Here is a 24,900-nt window from a genome sequence, read left to right as displayed (position 1 = left end):
CTTAAAAAAACCTCAACGATTAATTGTCTGGCAGGGAGAAGATGATTGTAGCTGTTCTAACAACTGATCACTGGAATCTTAATTTTTCCAAAGAGATTGGCTCATCCAGTTAGGGATACACATACACACATCTACAGCCCCTCTAGCTGGATAAGGAAAAGATTGCTAGTAGGATTCTATACAATATTTTCTAAATTCATGTAGTATTTTGCATAGGCCTGAATGCTCTATCAAGAGTACTCACTTTTGCTTGCATGTTATTGTATCTGTAAAGTTCTGACATAACTAGTCTTCAGTGATTTTAAAAAAAATAAGTTTGAACACTTGTTTATTTTACCACAAAATAAATCAACATTGCTCATTTATTAAAAAAAATAAACCCCTTCCTTTAAAAAATAAAATAAAACTACCTCCCAATATATAAGCAACATTTTATTTTTATAGTCTATCTTCCATTATGGCATAATCCTTTAAAACAAACAGTGAAATATACAAATCACACAAGATGAAAATATGTACATTAAATGTACAGAAGAAAAGAACATAGTAGATTTACATAATATCTGAAGAACACAAGTGAAATATTTTACATTAAATAGCATTTTAATAGCTAGGATCATTAGACTTCTGCTCAGAGACAGGAGCCACTATAAAAAGTTAAGTGATTCAACATCGTTTTTAAAGGATTATGGTTTTTGTATAATAAAAACCAAAAGTGACATATTCAATGAACTAGTGCTTTATTTTTATTGTTTATTAAAGTTGACATTGGTTTGCAAACACCAGGAACAAGGGAAGCAAATATCTCCTTGCACAATAAATTAATAGCAATTATCATTTTAAAAGCTGATAATCACAATGTCGTTAATGATCTAGCTCACAGCCGGGTAAGAAATTTAAGCTTATGGTGTGATAACACTAAGATGAAAACCTGCCATTTATTCCAACCCATTCCTAGTTTTAAGGCAAGGTGTATAAAAGGTGAGGTATTGGAAACAATACAAAAATGAAACATGTCTGTGGTAAGAGAAAGATAATTTTTTAATATGAAAATTAGCCCTCAGTTCATGTAAAAATAAAGTGTTTTTCCATTACTGACAATAATGTCTCTGCAAGGATTCAAAAAAAAAACATTGTTGCCCACAACCGAAGTACACAACCAGCAGATATGCAGATGTCCCCTTCAGTTTAAAGATATTCTATTTCATCTTAAGATAGTGAAGGGAGAGACTTTATGACTGGCTTACCATTCAGAACACATGTGTAAGGAAACCCCATAACACGAGGCTAGAATCCAACCTAAATAAAACTCCAAAGTGATTTGTTAGCATATACCTATTGTTTTGCCTTTAAAGGGGGACGGATAATAATATATTGAGCCTAAACGCAGAAACTATTCCTGGTAACTTTTATATTTTCTTTTAAGAAATTACTGGTTTGTAGTTTGTACTGACAACATACATGTATTTTTAAAAGGTTTGAGATACCAAAAACCAGCAGATCATAGTTTTCCCATATATACCTAAACAGCTCAAGTACAGTCTGAGCAGTTTGTGCATAGCTGCAATATATTTTAAAGCATTGTGCATTAAAACAAAACAAAAAAGAAAGAAACACAGGATGGTAAAGTGGGTAGTATTGCTGCCATACTGCATGTTGAACCATAGTAGTCACTTATGAAAACATCAAGCTACTGTATCATCAGCTCAAATTCTCCAATGTTAATTGGTCAGATTCCACGTCTGAAATGAAACCAACTATCCACAACACTTTCATTCTCAGGTGAACAATTCTTTTGGCTTTCTTTTTCGCAAGAACTTTGCAGGCGGCATGCACAGCACAGCTGCAATTTCTAGCACAGTTACTACTAGCACACACGCTTTAGAAAATTCCACAGATCATTTCAATATTCTTAAAAGTCAAGGCTTTTAAAATATGTATGATGTGATATATGTATATTTTACTTGATGTGGCTATGCACCAAATTCTGAATTGATCTACAAAGCAAAACCACATTTTTTAAACTCTTGGCTTTGGAAAATAATTCAAAACAAGAACTGTTCTTAACCCATATGAATAACCATGCCTTCTTCTTTCTATTGAGAACAGTGACAAAATGCATTGCCAGAGTGGAGCTGATGGAAGATTGGCAACTTGCCATCTTAGGACTCTTTCGTGGGCATTTCTTTTGCTGGTATCACCTCTACAATACATATTCACAACTATCCCAAGCATCCATAGAAGACACCATGTTCAATTCATGGGTCTCCAGATATCACCTAGCAGCGCACCTGTGACTTCAGAATTTGTGCTTTCACTCATACCTTCAAGTTGCCATTCAACCAATGGTGAGGGAAAAAAATTCATGTCAAAAATTATAGATCAACCAATCAACCTTATATCTGACTGTTTTTTTCCTATTTGGTTTCTTTTTGGTCCCTAGAGCTAAAGAGAAATATCATGTTCCATGTCACCACGTATGTAAGGGCTATTCTTGTTATTCACCGAACCATGGAACAACAGGTACCTCATCTACTCCATATGCACTATGTCTCATGAGACTATATGGGGATAGGGCAAATTTCCCTTTGAACTACTCTATCTTTCTTTTTAAAGTCGTATTTCCAATTGTGTAAAATAAATATTATCTTGGTCCCCTCCCCTCCCCCTTTATTGCAAAAAATAAAACTATGCACAGTCTGAGCCAGATGCATATAAATAAGAGCGGAGATCCTCTTGGGGCGCCCCTCCCCTGCACCACTGCTGCTGGCAGACCAGAACAGCTCCTTCCACCCATTCCCACCTATTTGCAGACAAACTGGTCTACAATCTCTGTGCACTTCTTGCATTTGACGTAGCAGCACCAGTGGAATTTGCAGTGGCAGCGTTCTGTCTGCACTGTCTTGAATTGGTCGTAGCCCCGGCCACAGCACATGAGTTCGCAGCCATCCATGCCTTCTGAAGTCTTGTTGCACAGCCGTCCCTGGGTACCCAGGGAGCCAGTGCTCTCATTGCGCACACAGTAATCAGGACTGGGGTCAATGTATACCAGGTCATGGATAGTGGGTGCATTGAAGCGGCTGTTCACTTGCACCAGCTTGCCCCGGATGTTGAGTTTCATAGCGGCTGCACTGTCATATTTCTCTTTCAAAGCATCTCCAACCTTGCGAAAGTCAGCCAACTGCAGCCAACAGGTCTTCAGGCTGCACGATCCAGATACACCATGACATTTGCAGGACACATCCGCCAAGCTATACACCGTCTGCAAGGGTTAGAGGAAAAAGTGAGCGCAACTATTGCAAACTTGATTCATTTCCAAGTATTACGATTCAACATTTTCAAAGCACAACAAAAGTAAACCAATATGCAATATACAAGTAATTAATACAATATACATGACACATAAATACGTAAACGAACATAACATCATTCTGCAGTCCATAAACAGATGGCATGTGGGACTGCAAAGAGAAGGCTTCCATTAATGGGTCTGTTTCCAACAAGAACTTGAAAATAAAAACTGTAAGAATAAATTGGATCTGTGAACCAAATATGCTCTACACCTGCCATTCTCAAGCTTTCTTTGGCTATAGCCATAAACAGAACATGGAAGAAATATAGGCCAAATCAGGATTGTATAAGTTGCAGAACAAACCTTATAAGATGGTGTGTGAAGGATTGTTTCCAGTCTGTGGACCCCTTCAAATGATCCAGGGGCCATCATTGAGAATGGTAGTTCTACACAGTGAGTACTGAAATACTAAATGTCATTTATCTCTACCTGAAGTATGCAAGGACACACTTTTAGTCTCTCTATCCAACTACTTACTGCCTTGGGTCCTTTCAAGGAGAAAGGCAAGGTAAACTGTATGACTTTCACCATCCATGGGGATACTGAAAATGGGCTAGAAAAATGCAGCATAAGTATGTGAGCAGAATGTTCATACTAAAATAAAACAGACTCTTGTTAATTTTGCAGTCTTCCTAATCTTCTCAGAGAGAATGTTGCCATCACATGGAGGCCTCTAAAGATCACTCTAGAGCAAACTCCGTACAGCAGCTCACCAAATGGATTGGACAATTTCCATACTTTTGTCAACTTTTTTTTTCTTGGCCATTCGAAATAGTAATATGAAGGCCAAATATTCTGCATTCAGAAAGATCCCGGTTTCAGTCTTTGCCCTTCTCACTTCATCAGTTACTGAATGGACAAGTCTATGGTTCTGGTCAACTCAACAGTGTTCCCATCCTGCATAGAGATAACTTACTGTGTGCTGATGGTCACCACTGCCAACTGTACTCCCGCCCAGTTGGAAGTAATCTCAGGCAGATGATTTTGGATAAAAAGCAAAGCGAAGCGTGCTGCTTATATACCGCCTCATAGCACTTCAAGCACTCTCTGGGTGGTTTACAATTTAATTATGCAGGCTACACATTGCCCCCCCCCCACCAGCGAGCTGGGTACTCATTTTACCGACCTCGGAAGGATAGAAGGCTGAGTCAACCTTGAGCCGGCTACCCGGGATTTGAACCCCAGGTCGTGAGCAGTTTTAGCTGCAGTACAGCGATTTAACCACTGCGCCACGAGGCTAACAGCTAGTTATTTATTTGAACTCTACTGATTTGAGTTAAGTGTCATGTTTTAACATTTTTATAATAGAATGATAGTAATTTTGGGGGTTTTATGCTTTATTGCTTTTTTTCAGTATACATATGTTTGAAACTAACTTGCCACCCATGTTGTATCCCTATTTGGGCTTAATATAAATAAATATTGATTCTTCTTCTTTGGAAGAAGAGAGGGGAGAGCTGCTTGTGGACCCTCGTATCCCAGGAAACAAGGCTACCAGATCATTCTGGGTAGTATGTACACATTTTGACGGAACAAGCACCATTTGCTGCTCTGTCTCTAGCAGGAAAATGTCTTGAGCCAGTACTGACCATACAAAACTGTAAGAGTAGGTTTAATGTAGTATCAAGCCAACACCAGCTGGCAAGATGAACTACAGATTGAAAGGATTCTAGGTAAAGTGCCCTCTAATGGGTCCCTCTTCTGCTAGCATGTCTATGGAGACATTATGAAGCACTACACTAGACCAGGGTCATAGTGAGTACATCCATCTCTGGACAGACAGGCTGTGCAAAAACAGCAACTCGTAGATAAATAAACTTTATTCTGGTCAATGATCAATATCCAAAATACAAAAAACCATAGATATATGTTATTCCAAGGACCTGCATTACCATCAGTCTAAAATCATGAAAATAAAAATAACTAAGAATTTCCTAGCGGCATAGTTAGCACTGAATGTGTTCCCCTCTTAGCAGGTGCTGCTGTTAATGAAAACTAATCATAAATTTACTAAAACCCTTCCTCCATAAACTTTGGCTGCAGCCAAGCAAAAATTCATCACATTAAACATCATACTTATATTCTGCCCTGAAACCAATAAAAGGATGCAATATGCTTCTGAACATCAAGGAAATAACTTCAGACAAAGTTCGGTAAAAGTTTTCAGAATATCAACATAAAAAGGGCAATGCAAAAGAACATGAGTTATTATTTCTATTCCTCCATGATTTCAAGAAATAACAGTCTCCTCCTGGACTGCTGATGGCAGACCATTTAGCCGAGCAAGAGTGAAAGAGTGGTTTTGAATTGAAAGTAAATAAAAATAATTAGATGATTTAAAAGGAAGCAATGCTATATTGATTAGAACATTGTTTGAAGTGTGCCTAGATTATGTAGCCTCTCAACCTCTGCAATGCATTGTGGAAAGGCTAATTAATCTAGCTGCATCATATTCCATATGGATAAAGCATTCCACAGAGAAGCTGTACTTTCTGAGTTTAGCAAACTGACTGACAATTTCTTCCAAACTGGTAATTGTCTTCCAGTATTACAGGGGCTAATGCCGGGGTGGGTGGGGGCAGTTAGCTTCAACCAAAAACAAAAGATAAGTAGCCAAACCCTAGTTTCAACCGTCAGGTATACAACCTCCAATCACAGAGCTGTATTTGAGACTCAACGGAGTACTTGAAGAAAAGCTCTCAAAAATCTTGTCTGAACTACTTCCAACAGAGTGAAAGGAGAATAAGGGCCCAGTTGTGCACCATAAAAGAAGTTGACCTGGCCTGAAACAATTTTAAAGCAGCTGGAATATAATGCTCCCCCAGAGTGGGAAAAAATTAGTATTGCAGAAGCAGATTTCCATGCTATCCTGATCTGTAAGTTTCACACATGTACGCAGAATGATTTATGAGGATGCTTCCGGTTGGAAAATTACTGTGTATCAATCAAAATACATTCTGCATCTATCTATCTATCTATCTATCTATCTATCTATCTATCTATCTATCTATCTATCTATCTATCTATCTATCTATCTATCTATCTATCTATCTAATCATTTTCTGTTTTCTTTTCAACAAGAAAAAACAGAGAGTAATTGAAAAACATGGCAAAAAAGGATATCCAGACTCACTCTGGCCCCAGAAGTATCCCTGATCCAAAAACATATACAAATCTATTTCCTCCATGAAAAGAAATAGTAAGATTCAAATTACCCACATAAGATCCCAAAGAATTATATACAGGTGATGAAGATATTTAACCTCCTTTCTACTAAACCTAATGATATAAAAGGGATCTTCTTTTTCACAAGATCAGTTTCTGTCTTGCAGCATTATGCTTGTGATTTACCAAAAACAGAGATCTAGCTCAGCTATGTTAAGCCCCTTTCTGTGGTGGCTCCCTACAGGGGATGAATTATTTTCCCTATTTGGTCAAGTTGGTGCATTATCTTTTACGGGGGGAGGGGGATAAAAGACTGTTTATTATGTTGCATTTTTGCCATTGTTCAAATGTCCAATCATTCCGATGCCTGGACATGAGGTCACTCGTTTATCTACCTGTTTTTTTCCCCATTTCTATCCTTGACCAATTGCAACTTTAAACTGCAAGGCCAGTTGCTCTCTTGATCACTGGGAACAACACTTGAAAACACATCAGCATGCAAACACTGGAAATAAATAAAACAACTCTGCTCCCTTAAGATTCTGCTGGTTCACATATGCCCTCCTCCCCTAGGCAATTCCTGGTTTCTTTCTAAACTTGACAAACAATGGTTATTGCAGATCACAGTTTGCCTTCAAACAGCAGTGTTGTTCTCTAACTAGCAGGCATAGTTGTGGAGCCAAAAGTATTCCCTATTCTGTTACTTTTCATCACTGGAAAGCAACAATAGAAGCTGAGGCAACCACCACAGGGCAAATGGACAGTGAGCAACTGCCCTGCTTTGAGCACAAACTCTTAGAGCCATAGCCACAAGCAATCATCCTCTGAGCAACGGTGCACTTCCACACTGCTTGCTGCAGCACCAGCCCCTCCTATCCCCGCTGAAGTCCTCAACAGGGCTGTCTGCTCTATCACAGAGTCTGATCAGCAAACAGAATCACCGTAATACCCTGAAAACACCCTGTCTTATCTCACCAGGGAGAGCTAGGGCCATATCCTGCCTGAAACCTTGGAGAACTACTGCTGGTTGACCTTTCTGAGCGAGATGAACTCAACAGTTTTCAATGTTCTTAACGAGAAACAAATCTTAAAGTCATTCAAGCTAGAAAATACGCGAGTGTTTAAGAAGGTTGTGAGCCAACCAGCTGGTGGGATGTGGCGGAATAGTGGTTTAAAGGGGAATCTAAGAGATACTGTCCATTCTCTGGCATTACTTTCTCCAATTAGCAAAGCCATTGGGGAGATAGGGCAGGTGGGGAAGAGCCACTTTGGAGGACATGTGCCAAAAGAAAAGCTGGATCCAGACCGCCCTGTGCAAAGCCTCTTGAATACCAACCATAATAAAATATACAGGTAACATATGAAAATAGCCTATTTTACCATCTTAAATAATACTACTGCTAATAAATAATCTGCAACAGTTGATCAGTCAGTTGACTGGCCTGCTGATACCAGCGTTGCATCAGATCTTCCACCTTCTCTCTTTGCGCTTCCCTCCCTCCTCCTACTCGGAAACCTTTGCTGCCCCTATAACTGCAGATTTTCCACTTTTTGTTTGGCAGCTCCCTCCTGCACCAGTCTTCATGTACAGCAGAATGACTGCATCCAAAAGAAAAAACCCCCAAAACACCTCTGGGTGGGGGACAGGCTGACACCGCAATATCCTCTTTGTAAAGTCTTGGCAAGGAGACCTTGATAATTTACCCTGTATAAATAGGCATGAGTCAGTGTTGACACGGCCCCAAAAGTCTGACACATTAGGTGGATGCTGAATGCTACTTCCACCCAGTGTTAGTAGTATGTGCATGTGTGTGTTCATGAAGGGGAGGGGGTAGAAAGAGTTTTAAACCCTGCCAAATGCCATTGCAGGAAGGCAGCTCAAAGGGAGTGGCAATGAGGAACCACTCAAAGCCAGTGCAGGCAACGGCAAGAATTCATTTTTCTTCTGTCTAGCAGCAAATTGGCCTTCCCAGTGCTTTCAGATGCCTTCTTCTCACATTTAAATGCTATTAATTTTCAATTATCCTTCATCTTAATTCACCTTGAAACACAAGCGTAAATTCTCCAGCTGACTACTGCTGGCACCGTCAATTCTAGGAAAATAATGATTTTGGCTCCTTCCACTTCAGAGCAATAAAATGAAGTTTACACTCATTCGTTTAAAAGATTCTGAAGATTAAAAAAGCCATAAAAACCAACTTCCACCACAGAAGAACATGTTTTCTAATAATACAGAAGAGGTAGGTGGTGTTTTTTTCCTTCACAACCTTACAAGGAAGAGTGAAAATCACCCACACACAAGAGTATTTTGCTTCGGCAAATAGAACATGTCTTTTGTCCTTTCCAAAGAAAACTGGATTGGTTGGAAATATAAACTAATAAAATCCTATCCTTTAAAAAAATGACTGTGACTTGTACAATTTTAATGGTACAGCCTAGGGAACATGGAGGGGAAGACCACTTCAGCCCCTATGTGGAGAAAGATCAGACACAGACAAATAGACACTGCCATTCACCTAGAGTTCCTGCTCCTAGTTTGCTCCGTTTCATTTTAAATTAGTTTTTAAATTGTGTTTTCATTTATGCAAGCCACCTTTGGTCCTTTTTCAGGAGAAAGATGGGGTGAAAATATTTTAAATAAATGAAAAAAAATCTTTCTTCTGCATTGGAAGTACCATACTTCTCTTTTTGAATCTTTTTCAAGAAAAAAAAGGCATTTGTGAGCTCATTGGAGCTAACAGGAAAACTGAACTGGGGAAAAAAATCATTCTGCAAAAGACCAGCATGGACATGTTTCAGAATATATGTTCGTGAAATACAATCTGAAAAAGAAATAACAGCACAAATGGCTTAGCATTATCACCGACAACAGAAAAGCATTCTCTGGGACTACTTACTCTCCTCCCTGCCTCGTTGTTATGGATGTTCATCAGGATCCGAGCACTCTCGTAAGTTCCTTTCTGATATATTCTCTCGCGCTCACGGGCATCCACAAACTCCTTGGCGAAGCGGTAGCCATAATCAATGTTGTCCCCACAGCCACCCCACAGCCAGTCCCGAGGTAGGTCTTTTGGCCTGGAAGCACGGCTACAGCCACAGGAAGAAAGCTCCCCCTCTCGGCAGGCACGGCTCATGGCATTCACTACCCCAGCTGCGCTGACAGCATATGTGAAGGCGGTCTCTCGGCTCCCTGCAGGGAAGAAAGAGGGGAAAGCAGCTTAGCATAACAGGGCAGGATCTGTTCATCTGTTACTTGGCATAGAAGAAGATATATTGCCCGCCATCGCCACCACTGCCAATGATTAATGGATCTTCAGAAAAGTAAACTGTAAAACATGAACTTAGTACAACATTTCACCAAACTTCTTGCCATTAGATAAAGCTCAAGGCTAGGAAAACTCCTTTCGCCTTGTACCCCCCAGTTTGGAAAGGAGCTGCTTAAGAAGAAATTCACTGTCAGGACATCTTTAGTAACCTGATTAATCTCACAAGACTGGCTCATTAACAAGTTTCTGATTTGTCTTCAGCTCTACCCATTGACAGGAAAAGCAACTGAAGACTTCTTTAGAGAAAGATTATACAATATTGTAGCTTAAAAGTTCAAAAGAGTTGTTTAAGAGAAACCCTTTAAGGACAGGCAAAACAGTCTAACAGACCAGATGGATTACTTACTGGATATCCTGAAGGAAAATTCATAAGTTATAGTATTACCACGATCCAATTTGCCCCAAAATAATTCTGCTGTACAAATCTCCTGCTAAGGAGGTTCTCACACAAGGTGAGGAGGAACCACACACAAACACACTTTATTTTGAACCCTGACAGATTTGTGGCATAATTGTTCCAGTTTTCACACACAACCACACACTAACAGCTATGAACAAGGGACTCAAATTAAAGCTATTCAGACTTTACTAAAGTTTCTAGAAACCAGATGCTTTAAAATATAAGCAAGTTAGAGAGCTTTGTTACATCCCAAGAAGAACTACTTATCCAAGACCCAAATCCAGGTTCTCTCAAACTAGCCCACGGTATTGTGCTTCAATCTATATTCCTTTTTTCTTCTTCTTTGGACTTGTTGAAGTGGTGATACAAGTACCACTTTCTGCTGGCCTTTAAGCCATTACCAGAAGGATGTAGCATTTTGAGGACACAGGAAGGAGAGTATGAAGCTCTCTTCCACCACTAGCCCCAGCTGTGTACATCTCAGTCTGTATTCAATCCACTTAAGTCTCCAACTGGCATCTTCAGATGTCTATGGATAGTCTTACTCTCTTTAGGATGGACTAATCAATATCAGCAAAACTTTACTCTGATAACTGTAGCAATTTATCCTGTCACTGTGAGATAAGTCACAAGACACTTCTTTTGAAAACATATCAAACAATGAAGTTTCAGACGGAAGCACACCACAGCTTTAAAGAGAATTATTCTGCAAGACTTCCTAGGCTTATACAGACACCTTATACAGTGGACCCTCTACTTAAGGAATTAATCCGTATTGGAATGTTGGCTGCAAGTCGAAAAGCCTGTAAGTCGAATCTCCATTGACCTACAATGCACTGAGAATGGATTAATCCCATAACCAGTGGTTTTTATTCTATTTTTATTCCATTTTGGTTTTTTTCTGGTCTGTAAGTCGATTCTCTGGCTGCAAGTCGAATCTAAATTTTGCAGCCAGAGAAGTCTGTAACTCGAAAAGTCTGTAAGTCGAGTCATCTGTAAGTCGAGGGTCCACTGTACTCTACCAGCCTGTGAGAGATCCTAAGAAAGCAATCCTGTACCTTGGGAGTCAGTTATATTGAATTCAGTCAGTTATATTGAATTTACAAGCACACAAGGAAAGCCAACAGCTTTCTGCCAGTGATAAACGTATCTGAAAATTATTCTTGGTCATCTCTCAAATTTCATTCAGCTCTAATAGGCATGGGGAAGCACTGGAAAAAACACATAATTCTTACACTGGTATCATTTTCTGTGAGGCTCGTAGGGGAGTTGTCTCTCTCTAATCCACTTTTACATACCAAAAGCTAACACATATATGTTACTATCATTTGGAAGAACATTAAATTCACATTCTTCTGCAAAACACCTTTCCAACTTTCAAAAGCAGACAGGGGAAAAAAATTATAAAGATGAGTATCTTTCTAAACCAAACAACAAATGAAAGAAAGATATTCTCAAGAGAGGAGGAAGAATGGTTTTAAAAGTCTTCCTAGAAACTTCTTTCTAAACTGTGGCTCCGGAACATAAAAGCGTATTTTAAAAGAACATTGCAGAACAAGACATTATAATTCTGTCGACATGGTTTTGGTTTCTTTAAAAGGTCTCCAGCCAGTGTTAGACATAAATAAGATTTCTCTCTACACAGCATCTTTTTCCAGTTGGGTACCATGCTGGCAACAGATGGGGGGAATCTATTGACCCACATGTCTGGAGAGCACCCAGTTGGATGTTTCACCATCCAAGTGTCTTCTCTTTATTGTGCCTTTAAAAGGAAAAAAAAGACTCATTTACAAAAAAACCCCAAAAAACACTTTGGGACAAATAAAAAGATTCTGTTATACTTCTCAGAAGGTCCTTAGAGTTTTAATCCCTACCCCCTTGGTTTGGCTGTTTAAATGCCACTGGCTAGGGGGATACAAGTGGTTCTAGGGTACAAGCTGCAAAATTTTACATAGATCTACTCTTCCAATGCACAGCAGAAAATCCAGGGCATTAGACTTTGCGTCATCCTTCAAAGGTCCAGCTATGAACAACTTTTTTAAAAAAATTACTCATTGGCTTGTTGCAGTTCCCTATTTTCTCTCTTTCTTTCTCACTCTCTGGGGAAAAGGCACACACTTCCATAAGATTATGCAACTAACTTTCCAAAATCATTCAGAAGCAAGAAAGGAGCTTGTTTAAATTTTTTGAGCCAGCAACTCCAATTTACATTTCAAGGAGCTCAATGCCAAAGTCTGAACTGCAGGATCAACCCCTGGAAGCAGATGCAGAAAAAGATCCAGTTCTTAATGAAACATCATGTTTTGGTACTATCGTGATGCCTTGTTTGCCATTCCAGGAGCAAAAAGTGTCATTTGCAATTACTGAAAGTAATTTTCTTCCTAACTTTAATTTAGACCAACAATGACCCGAATTATTCCAAAAATCTCCAAGATGTTCGCCTGCTGCAGCAAACTTGTGATCACCTTATAATTCTTCCAGCACATAACTCTTAGAGAAACCCACAGGTCTAAAGGCTACACTGCCTAGAGATTTATAGCACTGAAAGGCTGAAGGATATTATGAAGGTTCAGGATCTGGCTCCTGTTTTTCTCCAAATAAATTAAAAGACTTACAACGTTTAGAAATGAGAGTTACATTTATTGCTGTGTCCACCAAGAAACTGGTGTCTGCAAAGGCACTCCAACTTTTATCTCCTTCCAACAACTGGTCAGGAAGGGGTTTCCAAGCTTCTTCTTTAAAGGGGTTCCCTCCCAAAAGAGTTCCAAGGTCCAGTCCATAGTCAAATCTGTACTCAATATCTGCCTGAGTTCTCCCTCCAGTAAGGCTATGGTGTCCTCGTCTCGGGGATCCACCCAGGTGGGGTCCCTGGAGGCCTGGAAGGTCTGCCATGGTCCCGTGGGTATCCCCTCATCTGGGTCTCTCTCGCCCTCCATTCTATTCTTTACCCTCTTTCTCTTTCAACCCTTTCTTTCTCTTCTCTCAATTTCCTCCTCCGCTCCTTTGCCTCTGTTTCACCGCCAATAAGATGATCTTGGGGTTACCTCCCTCCTTCTCCTATAGTCTGCTTCCTCCATTGGTATATGGAGCTTCTCCCATTCTCCAGTCCATGGGTCCTTCATCCAAATCCACTCACAACCTGGAGGCAACTCTCTTTCTCCCCTTTTTATATCGGCCATCTACCTCTACCCGCCTCTACCTCTACCCAGGACTTCTGCTCTTGTTGCCGTTTCTCTCCCAGTTTCTTTAACCAGGTTTTGTACACCCTTCTCCACACTCTCTTGGTTTGTTTCCAGTAGCTCTACCTTTCAGGGAAGGGAAACTGGCGGGGTCTGCACCTCTTTTTCTATAGTGAGAGGACGGGACGTCACCCCAGCGAGAATGGCTTGGTTCTAGCCCTCATTTTTACAGATATTCACTTCAAATTCTTGAGCAAGGATTCAGCTCAGAAGCTGAGATCTTCCTGAGAAGCAACAACCAAACACATTGCTTATTTAAGGAAGCTAAGCTCAACTATACAACAACAACATATACTAGTTCTCAATGAATACTCCTTTCAGAGTCTTTAAGAGCTGGATGGGAGCATTACACTCATTTCTACTTGTAGTTAATATAAGTGGCCAATTATCTAGCTTCAATCAAATCAAATAAACCCAGGTGTGCTAATGAGGGGGAAAAGATGCCTGAAACCAATGGGGACCCATTCCAACACTTACAGTTCCCCACTTTGCATAAAGAGTTCATGACAGCTTAAGAAACCAGAGAACCAGTATGCCTTGGATGAGCATAACCATGTTAGCATCATCTGAAACTGATGTATAAAGTATCAGCGATTTCAGCCCTTTGCTGTTCTATTTTTGCTTGCTTTTTCAAAAAACAAAGTGACAATCTAACCAACTATGCAAAGCTTTCCAGTTCTACAAAACCTGTAATGCATGACTACAGGGGAATCCTGAAGCTGTCGAAAAGCAAGTGTTTCCACTTAGTGAATTTCTTCAAAGTAATGGAAAATGTTCAATTTGAGACTTTTGTAAAGCTTATTTTTACATAAAATCAACTTCTACAATAAATATGACTTAACAGCATCCCTTCAAGCAATGCAGAAAACCTCCTAATTCATAAATGAAGTTACCTTTAATCTAATTTTAATGTCATTCCAATCCTTTCCTATCCCGTTTCAAAAAGAGTGGTTTAAAATTAGATTTAGATCTCAGCATATTAAATTGCTACTATATGCAAGGTACAAGTTACATGGGGTGGAGGATAAGAATAGATTTAGACGTACAGATGTCATTATAATAACTGGGAGAAAACAGCAACCCATCAATCATTACAGTGATGCTGCCTTTAGGCCCAATCCTGCACATGGGGGATTTCAGAGATCAATCTTTTTACATTTTAAGTAGATGCAGAATTTGTGCTGATGTGAGCTGTGAAGCAAAAAAAGAAACTGTTCAAAGAGCAACTGACAGAAAATACAACCTCAGCTCATAGAGACCAGTAGATTGCTACGAGGCACCATTTTTAATTAACAAAAACAGTTAATCACATGCAATGCCCATATATGCACTCATCAAAAGTATATTCACTTCAAATGAATGTCACACACCTTAAATTTAAATCTCTTTTCATATGATCTCCAAAAAGCTTTAGGTTGTAATCATACACATTGTTGAAAGTAAATTCCACGAATCCAGTGGGATTGACATCAGAGTTAACACGCACAGGACTGGACCCCAAGGCAGAAAGGTTTGCATATTAAATAGTAACACTATTATTTGTAGTAATAGCAGTAATCATCATCATCATCATCATCCAGAAAGTTATCATATATGCTTCACACATGCAAACAATCACTACTGTCACACAACTTTGGAATCCCATGGATAAAAATGGCAGTTCCAAAGCCAAACACCTCTACATACTTTCCCCCCTTAAATTTAGATACAGTTTTGTTTCAAACCACATTGAAACAAGAGGCATCTGACAATATTTCTCTCCTGTTTCCACAGCTCCAGCACTCTCCTCTGAAGTGTTGCTGCGGCAGTGCCAGCTACTTTCATGGAAGAGGCAGTTTCTGGCTAATGGCAGCTTAACTTTTTGACAGGTTTCAGTGGCACACAGAAGAACCTGGCAAGGTTTTCCTAGCGCACAGCCTTCCATAAATATTGCACACGCACTCTCAGGCATTTCTTCCTACCTATCTGCATGACTCTGCCAAAAACAGAGTTATTATCCACCGTGCTACAATTCCATCTTCTATGGCGGAACTGGTACTGGCATTCCTTGATTCCTGTCTTTGCTCCCTCGCCAATGTACTGCATGTGGTCCTGGTACAAGTGACAGAGTTTCTTTTGTCCTTGAGAGAGCCCGGCCAACTGGCTGCACAATGGCTGGGCTCCAATGATGTATACTTCTGGCATCTGAACAGGGTTCATAGGATTCATATGGTTCATACCCAGAGACCTGGGAAAAGAGAAAAACTGCATTAACAAAGCATAGGTTCAGATACAGCAGCAAACTCTTCACGGAGCACGCCGAGAGGGAATTCAGCCCTAGAACAAATTTACTTGACAGCAAAGCTTCCTGATATGCTGGAAGCAGTGGCAAAAAAAAGTGGGTGGATGAAGCAAAAGAAAGATAGAAAGAGCTCTACTTTAATAATTCATAAGTTGAAGCAAACTATATGTAAGAAGTTATTATCGCGTCAGCCATAAAATTATAGAGCTATCTAAATATAATGTTTCCCCCTTCCAGGATGATTCCTTCCCAAAATTCAAATTTCACAGATATTTTTGTTTTCAGAATCTGAAGGGGACAGATCCTCCCCAAACCCCTTTTTTAGCTGATTGAAGAGAAAATGCATATTGCTCTCTAACACACTACAAAAATCTTTAAAAGAGTATAATTATAGACAGCTAAAGAATTACCACTCCCAGAAAATTAATTCTGACGATCAGTGAAATATGTTAACACAGGTTTTGTTTGACCAAATCAATTTATCGCTGGACATGGCTAAAAATGACGCAATCATTTGGAAAATACAAAAGCAAAGGGAACCCGGCCACTAAACACTTTGCTCACCTGTGCCTTATAACAGAGGTGACTGTTTCTTAAACAACAATAGTTTGCAGCAAGAGAATTGTGTACACATTTGCTGGGGAGGTAAATCCCATTGTTTAATGGGACTTATTCTCAATCTGAGTGTACTTATTTGATTCTGGAAGTGGAAGCGAAAACTAACTTTTAAATTCCTAAGCTGACCTACATATCTCTGTTTATAATACAATGTGGATGATCCCATTACAAGTGTGTACATTGTTGAATTCCAACCGTACTAAATCCCTGTTTAGTCCAAGCTAAGATCAAAGTGACTACATAAATGCAGAAGAGTTGATATTGCCCTGTCTCCCCTCCAAAGCAAAAAAAAAAAAAAAAGCACTGTGGGTCCCTTGTGGTATCACAGTGCCATTTGCACTGTTGAAGGGCATTGTGGAGCAGGAAAACAGCACCCACCAGGAGGTCCCATCTACAAGGTTTCTGCCCCTCAGAAGTAGTGTGGGCCTCCTTCATCTTAAAACAGGATTAATCTGTTTCTTTAAAACAAAATTAGAAAATTGGTAAACAAGATTTTAAGAAAAATAGATATATATATATTAGATTTTAAAGCTCACCACCAAGAGCTGGCTTCTATCACCACGTGGCTGAGGGCAGAGAAGAGGGCCAGACCCAGGAAGAGGTACTTGGACGTCATTGCTCCTGTCCACCAAGCACCCGCTTGGACTAAGGTTCCCAGGGGCTTCTGGAAGGGAAGGGAAGAGGAGGCAGAGAGAGAGGGAGAGAGAGGGAGAGAGAGAGAAATGCTGCTTAAGACCATCTGCAAAGGGAAGGAAGAATCCAGCACAACCCCTCAGGGTTCTTCAGGAGGTGGAGGCAGAGGTTCTCCCCCACCAACCCCTGGTGCCACCACCAAGCCCACCTCTGCTGCCGCTCTCAGGGGATCTCCACACACACACACAGAGAAAGACACATTTCCTCCTCCTCCTCCTCCTCTTCCCCACAGGAAAGAAAACAGACCGTCTCCCGCACCTTCCGATCAGCCGTCGGGCAAGCAACCAGTGGGGCCGCCCCCAGATGCTGCTCCGGCCGTGGGCGCGCTCCAGGCGGGCGAGGGGCAGCGGGAGGCAGGCTCGGGCAGCCGCGGGGCTGGGCTCAGAAGGGCCACGCAGCCCTTGCCCACCCTCCTCCTCCTCCCCCCCTCCTCCTGCCCAGCCTCACCAAACCGGCGCTCGCTCAGGAAAACAGGGATGGCCAGGCAGGTCTTTCGCGGCCGGCGAGACGCCTCCGCAAGTCAAAGCCTGGAGGCGGCGGCGTCTCTCCACCACCCCCCCGCCCTCCTTAACTCATCCCGGAGCCGGCTCCTTCTCTTTGGCCCGACGACAGAAACAGCCAGAGGCTTGGGGCGGCAAGCGCGGCCGAAGAGGACCGGCCTTGGCCGCCGCCAAGCCGGAGCAGATCCGCCGGGCGGACTGGCGAGGCAGATAAATGGCCGGGCGCGTCCACGCCCCCCCCCCTCCCGCACTACACGCGCTCCGGAGAGTCCCGTGGCTGTGAAACGCCCTGCCGGGAGAGCCCAACCTCCGAAGGGGTCCCGTAAGGGAAGGGTCATCCGAGGAAAGAAAGCCGCCGGCTCTACCTGGCCAGCATCTCCCCCAAACCAGGCCGGGCGAGGAAAGCCCCCCCAGGGGCGGATTCTGCAAGATCTGTTCAGACGGGGGGGGCAACGCTCTGGAGCGAAAGGTCGCCCCATTTCCCCCTCCCACACACGCCGTGGACTTGTTTGCTCCCCCCCCCCCATAATGGGAAGCCATCCCAAGTGCTGCGGAGATGGGGGAGAGACGTCGGGGCCCGCTCCCTGCCATTCCCACGATCGGAGGACTCGTGTCGCATCAGGTCGTCCCCCGGCCTCTCTTCTTACTCGCAGGGGTGCTGTGGAAAGGCTTCCCAAGCCCAGATCTCCGTCTGGCGGCCCCGACGGTCGCCTGGATCGGGGCAGCGCCTCAAAAAGACACTTTGACTGTGGAGCCCCCATCAGTCCGACCGCGAGACGAGCAAAGCGGGCGCCTCTTTAGGAAAAGCCACACTTCCCGAGGAGGACGCGGGACTCCCGGCGCGTCAGGACAGCGCGCCTGCGGCCCTTTCTTCCCTCGGGGTCACGGTCTCGCCGCCCACCCTGCTCCACAACGTCCGCGTCCACCTCCCTCCAAGGCAACCGAGTAAGCCGAAATACCCGGGAGCGAGTGCCGTCCAGAGGCGTGCGGCAAGGCCTCCTCCGGCTGTAGTCGGGGCAACGCGGGGGTATCCCAGCGGGGAGCTGGAGGGGCGTCTAGCAGGATCTCCAGAGAATTTCACGCCACGAAGTGCGCCAAAGTCTGTGTGTAGACAGAAACGCGGCGCGGGTTAGCAGCCCGGCTCGGAGGGAAAAACATCCGGGCCAAATCGATCCGAGACCCAGAAAAGGCCACGCCAAACGTGAAGAGCCGACTAACCTCCCGAGCGCTCCAGTGGGGCTTCCCCGTTCTCTTTCCTTGCCCTTGAGTTTTATTGGCCACATTACACCGCGGCTTATATACGAGAGAAGGACACCCTGATAATGCAGAGAATCCACCCTCGCCTTCACCGCCGCCACCAAATGAAAAATATCTCAGTTGGGCTCCCCTCCCCGAAAACAAGACTACCCGGTCTCTATAACGGTTTGGAGTGCGTACGGCTTGGGAACGCGATCCTAACCGTACCGACTCACAGCGCCGACGCCCTCCCGTTTTCAGCGGGCAAGGCAGGCGGCCTTCCTCTCCAGGCCGGGTCGCCCTCCTGATGAACGAGACGCCGAGTGGCTTGAAGGCACCCGGCGCCCGGGCTCGGCACACGCGGGCCGTGGGCGCATCTCGGCTACTCCACAGGCTTCGATTTCCTTCCCCCTTCGGTAGATCGCCTCTCCCTCGGTTTTAAGGGCGCCGAGGCACCTCGGGACGGATGGAGGGCGACTGCCTTGGGAGAAAAGCCGCCTCTTCCCCCCCCCCCACAAACACACATACACACACGGTTTGGGGGGCAGAGAAGGGGGCGCGAAGGAGGGCAACTTGCGCCGGCGGCGCTAAGGGGAGAGCCGAAGACCGTCCTCCGGGCCACACGGGTCAGATGCGTCGGGGGGCGACGAGGCGACACCTGGCACCGGGGATGCGCTGCAAGAGGGCCAGGTAGTCCAGCCTTGTCCCGGTCAGCTTGGATCCGTTCATTTAAAAGCGGCGGTGCCTTGCGCGCGCGTGCACCTTGGGGGCGGGGGGGGGCGGACGGAGAGCCAGGGCCAACTGAGCCCCAAGCCGAGCGGCCTCTCCCCCCCCCCCCGATCCTGCATGACACAAGGCAGGAGGAATTCGGGGGAGCACGCCGGAGGGGTTGCGCGTCTCGCGACGGGCCGCTGACGGCGCCCGATTTGTTTCCCCCGCCGTCTGAAGCGCCTGCGAGGAATGTGGAGAGTTCATGGCCCATAAAGCCGTCCACGCTCCAGCAAGTGGGGAGGGAGGCGAAAGGTGAAGGTGGCGGCGCTGGCACGGATCCGCAGACCTCACACAAGGTGCGCAGCGCTGCGTGCCTTTGAGGCAAGGCAGAGCAGAAAGGCAGGATCCGGCCCCTGCCCCGCCATCCCCCCCTTGGAGTATTCCATTTCGCCGCTGTAGGGATGATCCAAACCAAGCCGTGGAGGGAAAAGGCTCGGAATTGACTCCCCCCTGAGCCTTTGGGCCGGCCTGGTTCGCCCCGCCGGGAGCCGCGGACACCTACCTCGCCGGGCTAGGGTGAGGATTCGAGAGACGACCGCCAAGCGCCTGGAGCGGGGCGTGGAAGCGCTGCGCGCCCACGGTGGCCACCCCACGGCCCCGGCGGGAACTCCCCCTTGTTCCCCGACGGCAGGCGGCGCGTCATCGGCGAAGGAACGCCCTCCCGAGGCGGCGGGTGGCTCCGGGACCTGCGGGCCAGGAGGCGGTGACGTCCGAGAAGCGACGGGGCGCCGAGGCGGGCCGATCCAAACTTGGGGCGGCTGCTGAGGAGCAGGTCGGCCTTGGCTAAGCGTCCATCGGGGGAAGCGGGCCGAAGCCAATCCGTGGGATCCGATGGCAGGTGCGGGTCTCCGTCTTTGAATTCCACGCGGCAAGTCTCTGCCGGACCCCTGTGAGGCTACAGGACTCTTGGGCGCTCTGATGCCCGCGGGATTTCACATCACACGCCACAGGTTGAGCCGATGGTCTTCAGAAGACGTCCCACAAAACAAAAGCACTAGGCTAAGCAGGCAAGGCGATCTGAAGGGCAGCCGCTTTATTCCATTTCAGCGGCATTCAGTTCATGTGAAATACAAAAAGCTAGCATTCTTAGGCACACGTGGGCGCGCACGCGCGCACGCACAAGTGTTTGTTTACGACTGCTAGGTTTTTGTGTTTCACAAAAAACGTGTCTTCATGCGGTGTGTTTGTAGTCACCTGTCTTGGAAAAAAAAAGTGGCAAACGAGTGCGACTCCCTGGCTAAAAGGATTGCCAGAGAACCCTCCGCCCGGCTTCGGTCCGCAGTCGGTCCGCGTCGTTCTGCGTCTCCGCCAACAGGGGGCAGCCTCAACCGCGAAACGACGCGAGCAGGAAAAGAACCGGGCCCCCTAAACTTCGAATTGTGCTCTCTCTCTCTCTCGTTCTTTTAGTTAATATTAATTATTACTTCAAGGGGTTCGTTCGAATCCGGGAGAAGAGGCCGCTTTTCTCCGGAAGAGACAACAGCCCTGCCTCTCCTCTCCTTTCGGCTCAGCAAAGCCACGGACTGAGCCGTGGAGCCACTTTTAAACATCCGGCCGGCGGGGGAGGTTGGGGAGCGGAGGCGCCCCTGAAATCAATTAAGGAGACGGAACCGTTCTCAACTCCTCCAGAGAGCCCTGGTTTCGAGGGGGACGGGGGGGGGGCCACAGAGGCAGCCCGGCCGACGAAAACAAGGTCTTGTACAGATTGCGCCTCTTCTCCCACCGCCGGGATTGGGGGGGGGGGACTCGCCTGCCCGCCAACGATCCTGCCTTACTTTAGAGGAAGGGGGGGAGGAAGCAAATACAGGGGGTCTGGAAAGCCTGTTAGGGCATCTGGTTTTATGGCCGCCGTTTTAATACGAGCTTTACCTTGGGTAAGTAGGCATGCCGGCTGCGGAGCCCCCTCGGCTCTGGTGGGTTGTAAAAACGCAGGAACAATCGCCGAGACAGGCGGGCCGGCTCGACAGCTTTCGAGCCTGTGCCAATCCCACCCCACCTTGCCCGGGAGGGCCTTTTTTTTCCCCTTCTTTTTTTAGGAGGAAGGGGGGGTGTTTTCTAAAGAAAGGGCCGCAAGTAAGTCCAAGGTTTTATAGCCTTTGGGGTTGTGTGTGTGGTTTTTTTGAAAAGTAAAAAAAAGCCACAAAGAAAGCCACTCATACGCCCAACGCCAGGAGGCAAAAGAAAAAAGACTGCCTTTTCTCCCCGCTCAGGTTCTATTCCAAATAAGATTAAATCCCAGAACTTTTTTTTTTTGCTTTGTTTTCCAATTTAGGCGCTCTCGGGCCTATTCCCACCCCCCACCCCCAAAAGAGAGGTATTTGTTCCTGGGTGAAACTGAACTCTCGCTGACCCCGCGACTGTAACTAATTTAGCATACAATTGACAATTAAAAACAAACATACGGGCGCACACACACACACCAGCTCTTCAACTGTAGAGCATCAAAGGCGTCCGGGAGGGCAGAGGAAAAAGTGGCCCGTCGTCTCTCTCCCCCCCCTTCCCTTTTCAGCACGAGGCGAAGCCCTTCCAGAGGTGCGGTGACAATGTGCAGAAACCGAGAAAGACGGCGGAAGCAAAAGGGATGGAAACAGAGGGAAGAGGAGAGACCCGTCCAGGTTTTTCCCTGGCCACCGGCCAGATTCCCCTTAAAGGTGCAGGGCGGGCCTTTCCCCCCTGCCCCGTTCCTACCACAAATAGCTCCCCGATGCTGCGGAAGGCGTCCCTTTGGAATACGGGGGGTGGGGGGATGTAGGGTAGGGGGGCAACGTAAGGAGTGAGGAATCGGCATGGAGACGGCAGAGCGGATTTCCCAAGAACAACCGCCCGTCCCCCCCCTCCCCCGATCCTCGTACGTCTCTCCCAAGGAGGAAAACCAGGCCGGGAGAATCGAAGCACTTTACAGCAACAGGTTTGTCGGAAGGGCGAAAGGTTTCGGCTGGGTGGGGAGGAACACCCTGGCCTTGAAAAGATGAGATCGAAAGAGGAAAAGCCATCATCATCTCCTCTTCGACCTTCGCCAATTTCACCTTAAAACGTATTTGGGAAAAAATCTGAAGCCATAACCCCTGGGTTGCGTCCTCCTCCTTTCTCTTGAGCACGTTTTTTCCACCCCTCTCTTCTTTTTCTAGTTGATTTTTATCCTGATCAAGAGGTTGGAGGTAACCCAGTCCCAGCTCCCGCTCTCCCCTTCCCCAAACCCGTCCGCACCCACCCAACATCCCGAACAAGCGACTTTCAAGCAGCACCCCCCCTTCCCTTCGCAGAAGTTACTCACCTCCATTGTTGGGGAGGCTGAGGGGAGGGAGACCGACGAAGTCGGGCGGCGGCAGGAGGGGGGGAAGGAGAGAAGCGATCAGGAAACCAAGCAATGGAGCTGCCAAGTAATCCAAGCGAGGGAGCCCCGAACTCCCCCGATCCTCGCCGTCGCCTCCACCGCGGCAAAGGGTAACAAACGCCAAGGCTTGTTCGGGCCGGGCCGGCCGCTCCAACGACGGGGCAGAGAAGCCTCCTTGGCAAGGTCCATCCGCCGCCGTGATGAGGAGATGAGACGGGCTGGATCGGCGGGGCCCGCTCGGCTCTTGGGGGCTCCAAGATCTAGCTCAGGTAAACGCTCCGGAGGTGGTGGTGGCGGCCGCTGCCGCCTCCTGCAGCTCGAAGGCGGGCGGGCTGCCTCTCCGAGCGCGCCTGGAGGCTCCCTCGGCAGCCGTGCCTCGTCTCGCCGCCTGCCTACCCGCTGCCACGGGGCGCCCTGGGCTGTCGCGCGTTGCCCAGGCTGGGTCCTTCCATTTCAAGCCGACCAGAGGAGGAGGAAAGTCGCTCCGGGCTTCAAAGCGCGCGGAGGTGGTGGTGGCGGCGGCGGCGGGGGTTCCGGCGGCCGCCCCAATCCATGGCAAGCGGTGGCGCGAAGGTGCCGCTTTCTCTCAACCTTCCCCTCCTCCTCCGTCCCCCCCTTCACCCCCGCACCCCCGCTACATGCTGCGCCCGGCCGCGGCGTCAGGGCGCTCCCCCTCCCCGTCGTCGTCGTCGTCGTCCTCTCCCTTCTCCGTCTCCCGCTCTCCGCTCTTTCTGCAGCGCCTCCTGTTGTTGCCGCGGCTGGCGCTGCGCTCCTGCCCGCGCGGCTCCTTCGAAGTGTAAAGAAAGTAGCGCAGGCGACGGCGTCTGAAGGGGAAAGAGGAGGGCGGGGGGGGGGAAGAGCCCTCGGAGAAGTGCGCATGCGCCCCGCCGCGACCTATTGCAAACCAGAGCGAGCGTTTTTTAAAGAGTACCTCAGGCGGCTGCCTCCAGACCCCAGCGCGGGGATGCTCGTGAGGGAGGCAGGGCGGGAGGGAGGGAGGGGAGGCGGCCAGCGAAGGCTCGCTGCTTCGCCAGTGCCCGTCACCCCCCAAATGTGAACCAACAGACTAAGGGTGAATTAATCCGAAATGGGGTCGCCCGTCAGTCTCTCCGTCTCTCTCCCTTCCCCCCTCTCACACACACAACACACACACACACTTTCTGTGGTTCACATTTGATCCTGTTAGCAGCCAGGAGGGCGTCTGTCTACGAGGGCTGGACGAGAGCCCCGTTCAAAGAGACCCGACTTTGCTGGGGGCGGGGGGGGGCGGCGGGCCGCTGCCAACCCCCTCCCGCCTCTCTTGCCTTGACAAAACTATGGCGACGCTTCTGGGAGCCCTTGGAGGGCGGAAATGTGGAAGTGAAAGAAACGTCAAAAAAAAAAAAAACCCTAAATGGGTGGCTCGATCTGGGAGCCTGGGTCCCCCTGTGTTGTGGAAATGGGTCCTTACGGAGGTTTCTCCTCATCCCTGAACAGGGACGTCCACCAAAAGTAATGAATCGCTCCCGAGGGGACCGCTGATAAACGCTATCAGCTGCCTGTCGCAAATAACGTCACAAGGTGTCGATTCACTGGATGCTGGATAAAGAGTTAGACAGACAAGCAGCTGCCAAGATTTTCCGAACAATCCGTTTGTCTTTGTGTTTTAGAGTGCCTTAACGTTTTCCGAGCTTGGTTGAGGTGTCTGTTTTGCCAAAATCTCCCTCCAATTGTCTCAGACCCAGGACTTACCCTGAACGCCAGCCTGTAACGTGGAGATCGTTTTCATTTTTTTTTTTTACGGCATTCTGTCCTTCCTTTCTCCTTCCCTGAGGCTGATGGATCTTTAACACGGTGAGGTTCCCCGGCTATCTGAAGGCAGGGAAGAAGAAAAAAAAAAAACTCCAGCTGTGTCGACCGGGAGGAAGGACCCTTCACCCCTACATTTCTAAGGGAGGCGCGCCCTGCTTCCTGTCCCGATGACAGCTGCCTTTGTGTTTCTCTCC

General features: G+C 46.6%; 1 protein-coding gene across 6 annotated transcripts; it reads right to left on the bottom strand.

The window, feature by feature from the left end:
- Positions 1–419: 419 nt before the first annotated feature.
- WNT5A (Wnt family member 5A) lies at positions 420–24,772 on the bottom strand. Of its 6 annotated transcripts, none has more exons than XM_072989627.2 (5): positions 24,647–24,772; positions 16,918–17,045; positions 15,444–15,709; positions 9,415–9,707; positions 420–3,262 (listed from the first exon to the last, which is right to left on the bottom strand). In XM_072989627.2, the coding sequence occupies exons 2-5, from the start codon at positions 16,995–16,997 to the stop codon at positions 2,804–2,806; spliced, it is 1,098 nt and encodes a 365-aa protein (XP_072845728.1). In that variant the 5' UTR covers positions 16,998–17,045; positions 24,647–24,772; the 3' UTR covers positions 420–2,803. The 6 variants fall into 6 exon arrangements, with proteins under 6 accessions (XP_072845728.1, XP_072845725.1, XP_072845724.1 ...); XM_072989624.2 differs by lacking the exon at positions 24,647–24,772 and adding an exon at positions 22,856–23,515 and having other exon boundaries at positions 16,918–17,042; XM_072989623.2 differs by lacking the exon at positions 24,647–24,772 and adding an exon at positions 22,856–23,514.
- Between the last annotated feature and the right edge of the window lie 128 nt (positions 24,773–24,900).

This window comes from Pogona vitticeps, chromosome 2 (assembly GCF_051106095.1).
Source record: "Pogona vitticeps strain Pit_001003342236 chromosome 2, PviZW2.1, whole genome shotgun sequence".
Taxonomy (NCBI): domain Eukaryota; kingdom Metazoa; phylum Chordata; class Lepidosauria; order Squamata; family Agamidae; genus Pogona; species Pogona vitticeps.
Note: the sequence above shows the minus strand (reverse complement) of the source record. Positions and strands in the feature narration are given on the sequence as shown.

Excerpts from the sequence above, each read along its gene's own strand:
- WNT5A (XM_072989623.2), bottom strand. Across the intron at positions 9,708-15,443 it reads TGGCAGAGTCATGCAGATAG|GGAGCCGAGAGACCGCCTTC; the intron begins GTAGGAAGAAAT and ends TCTTCCCTGCAG. Across the intron at positions 3,263-9,414 it reads ACAACGAGGCAGGGAGGAGA|ACGGTGTATAGCTTGGCGGA; the intron begins GTAAGTAGTCCC and ends TAACCCTTGCAG.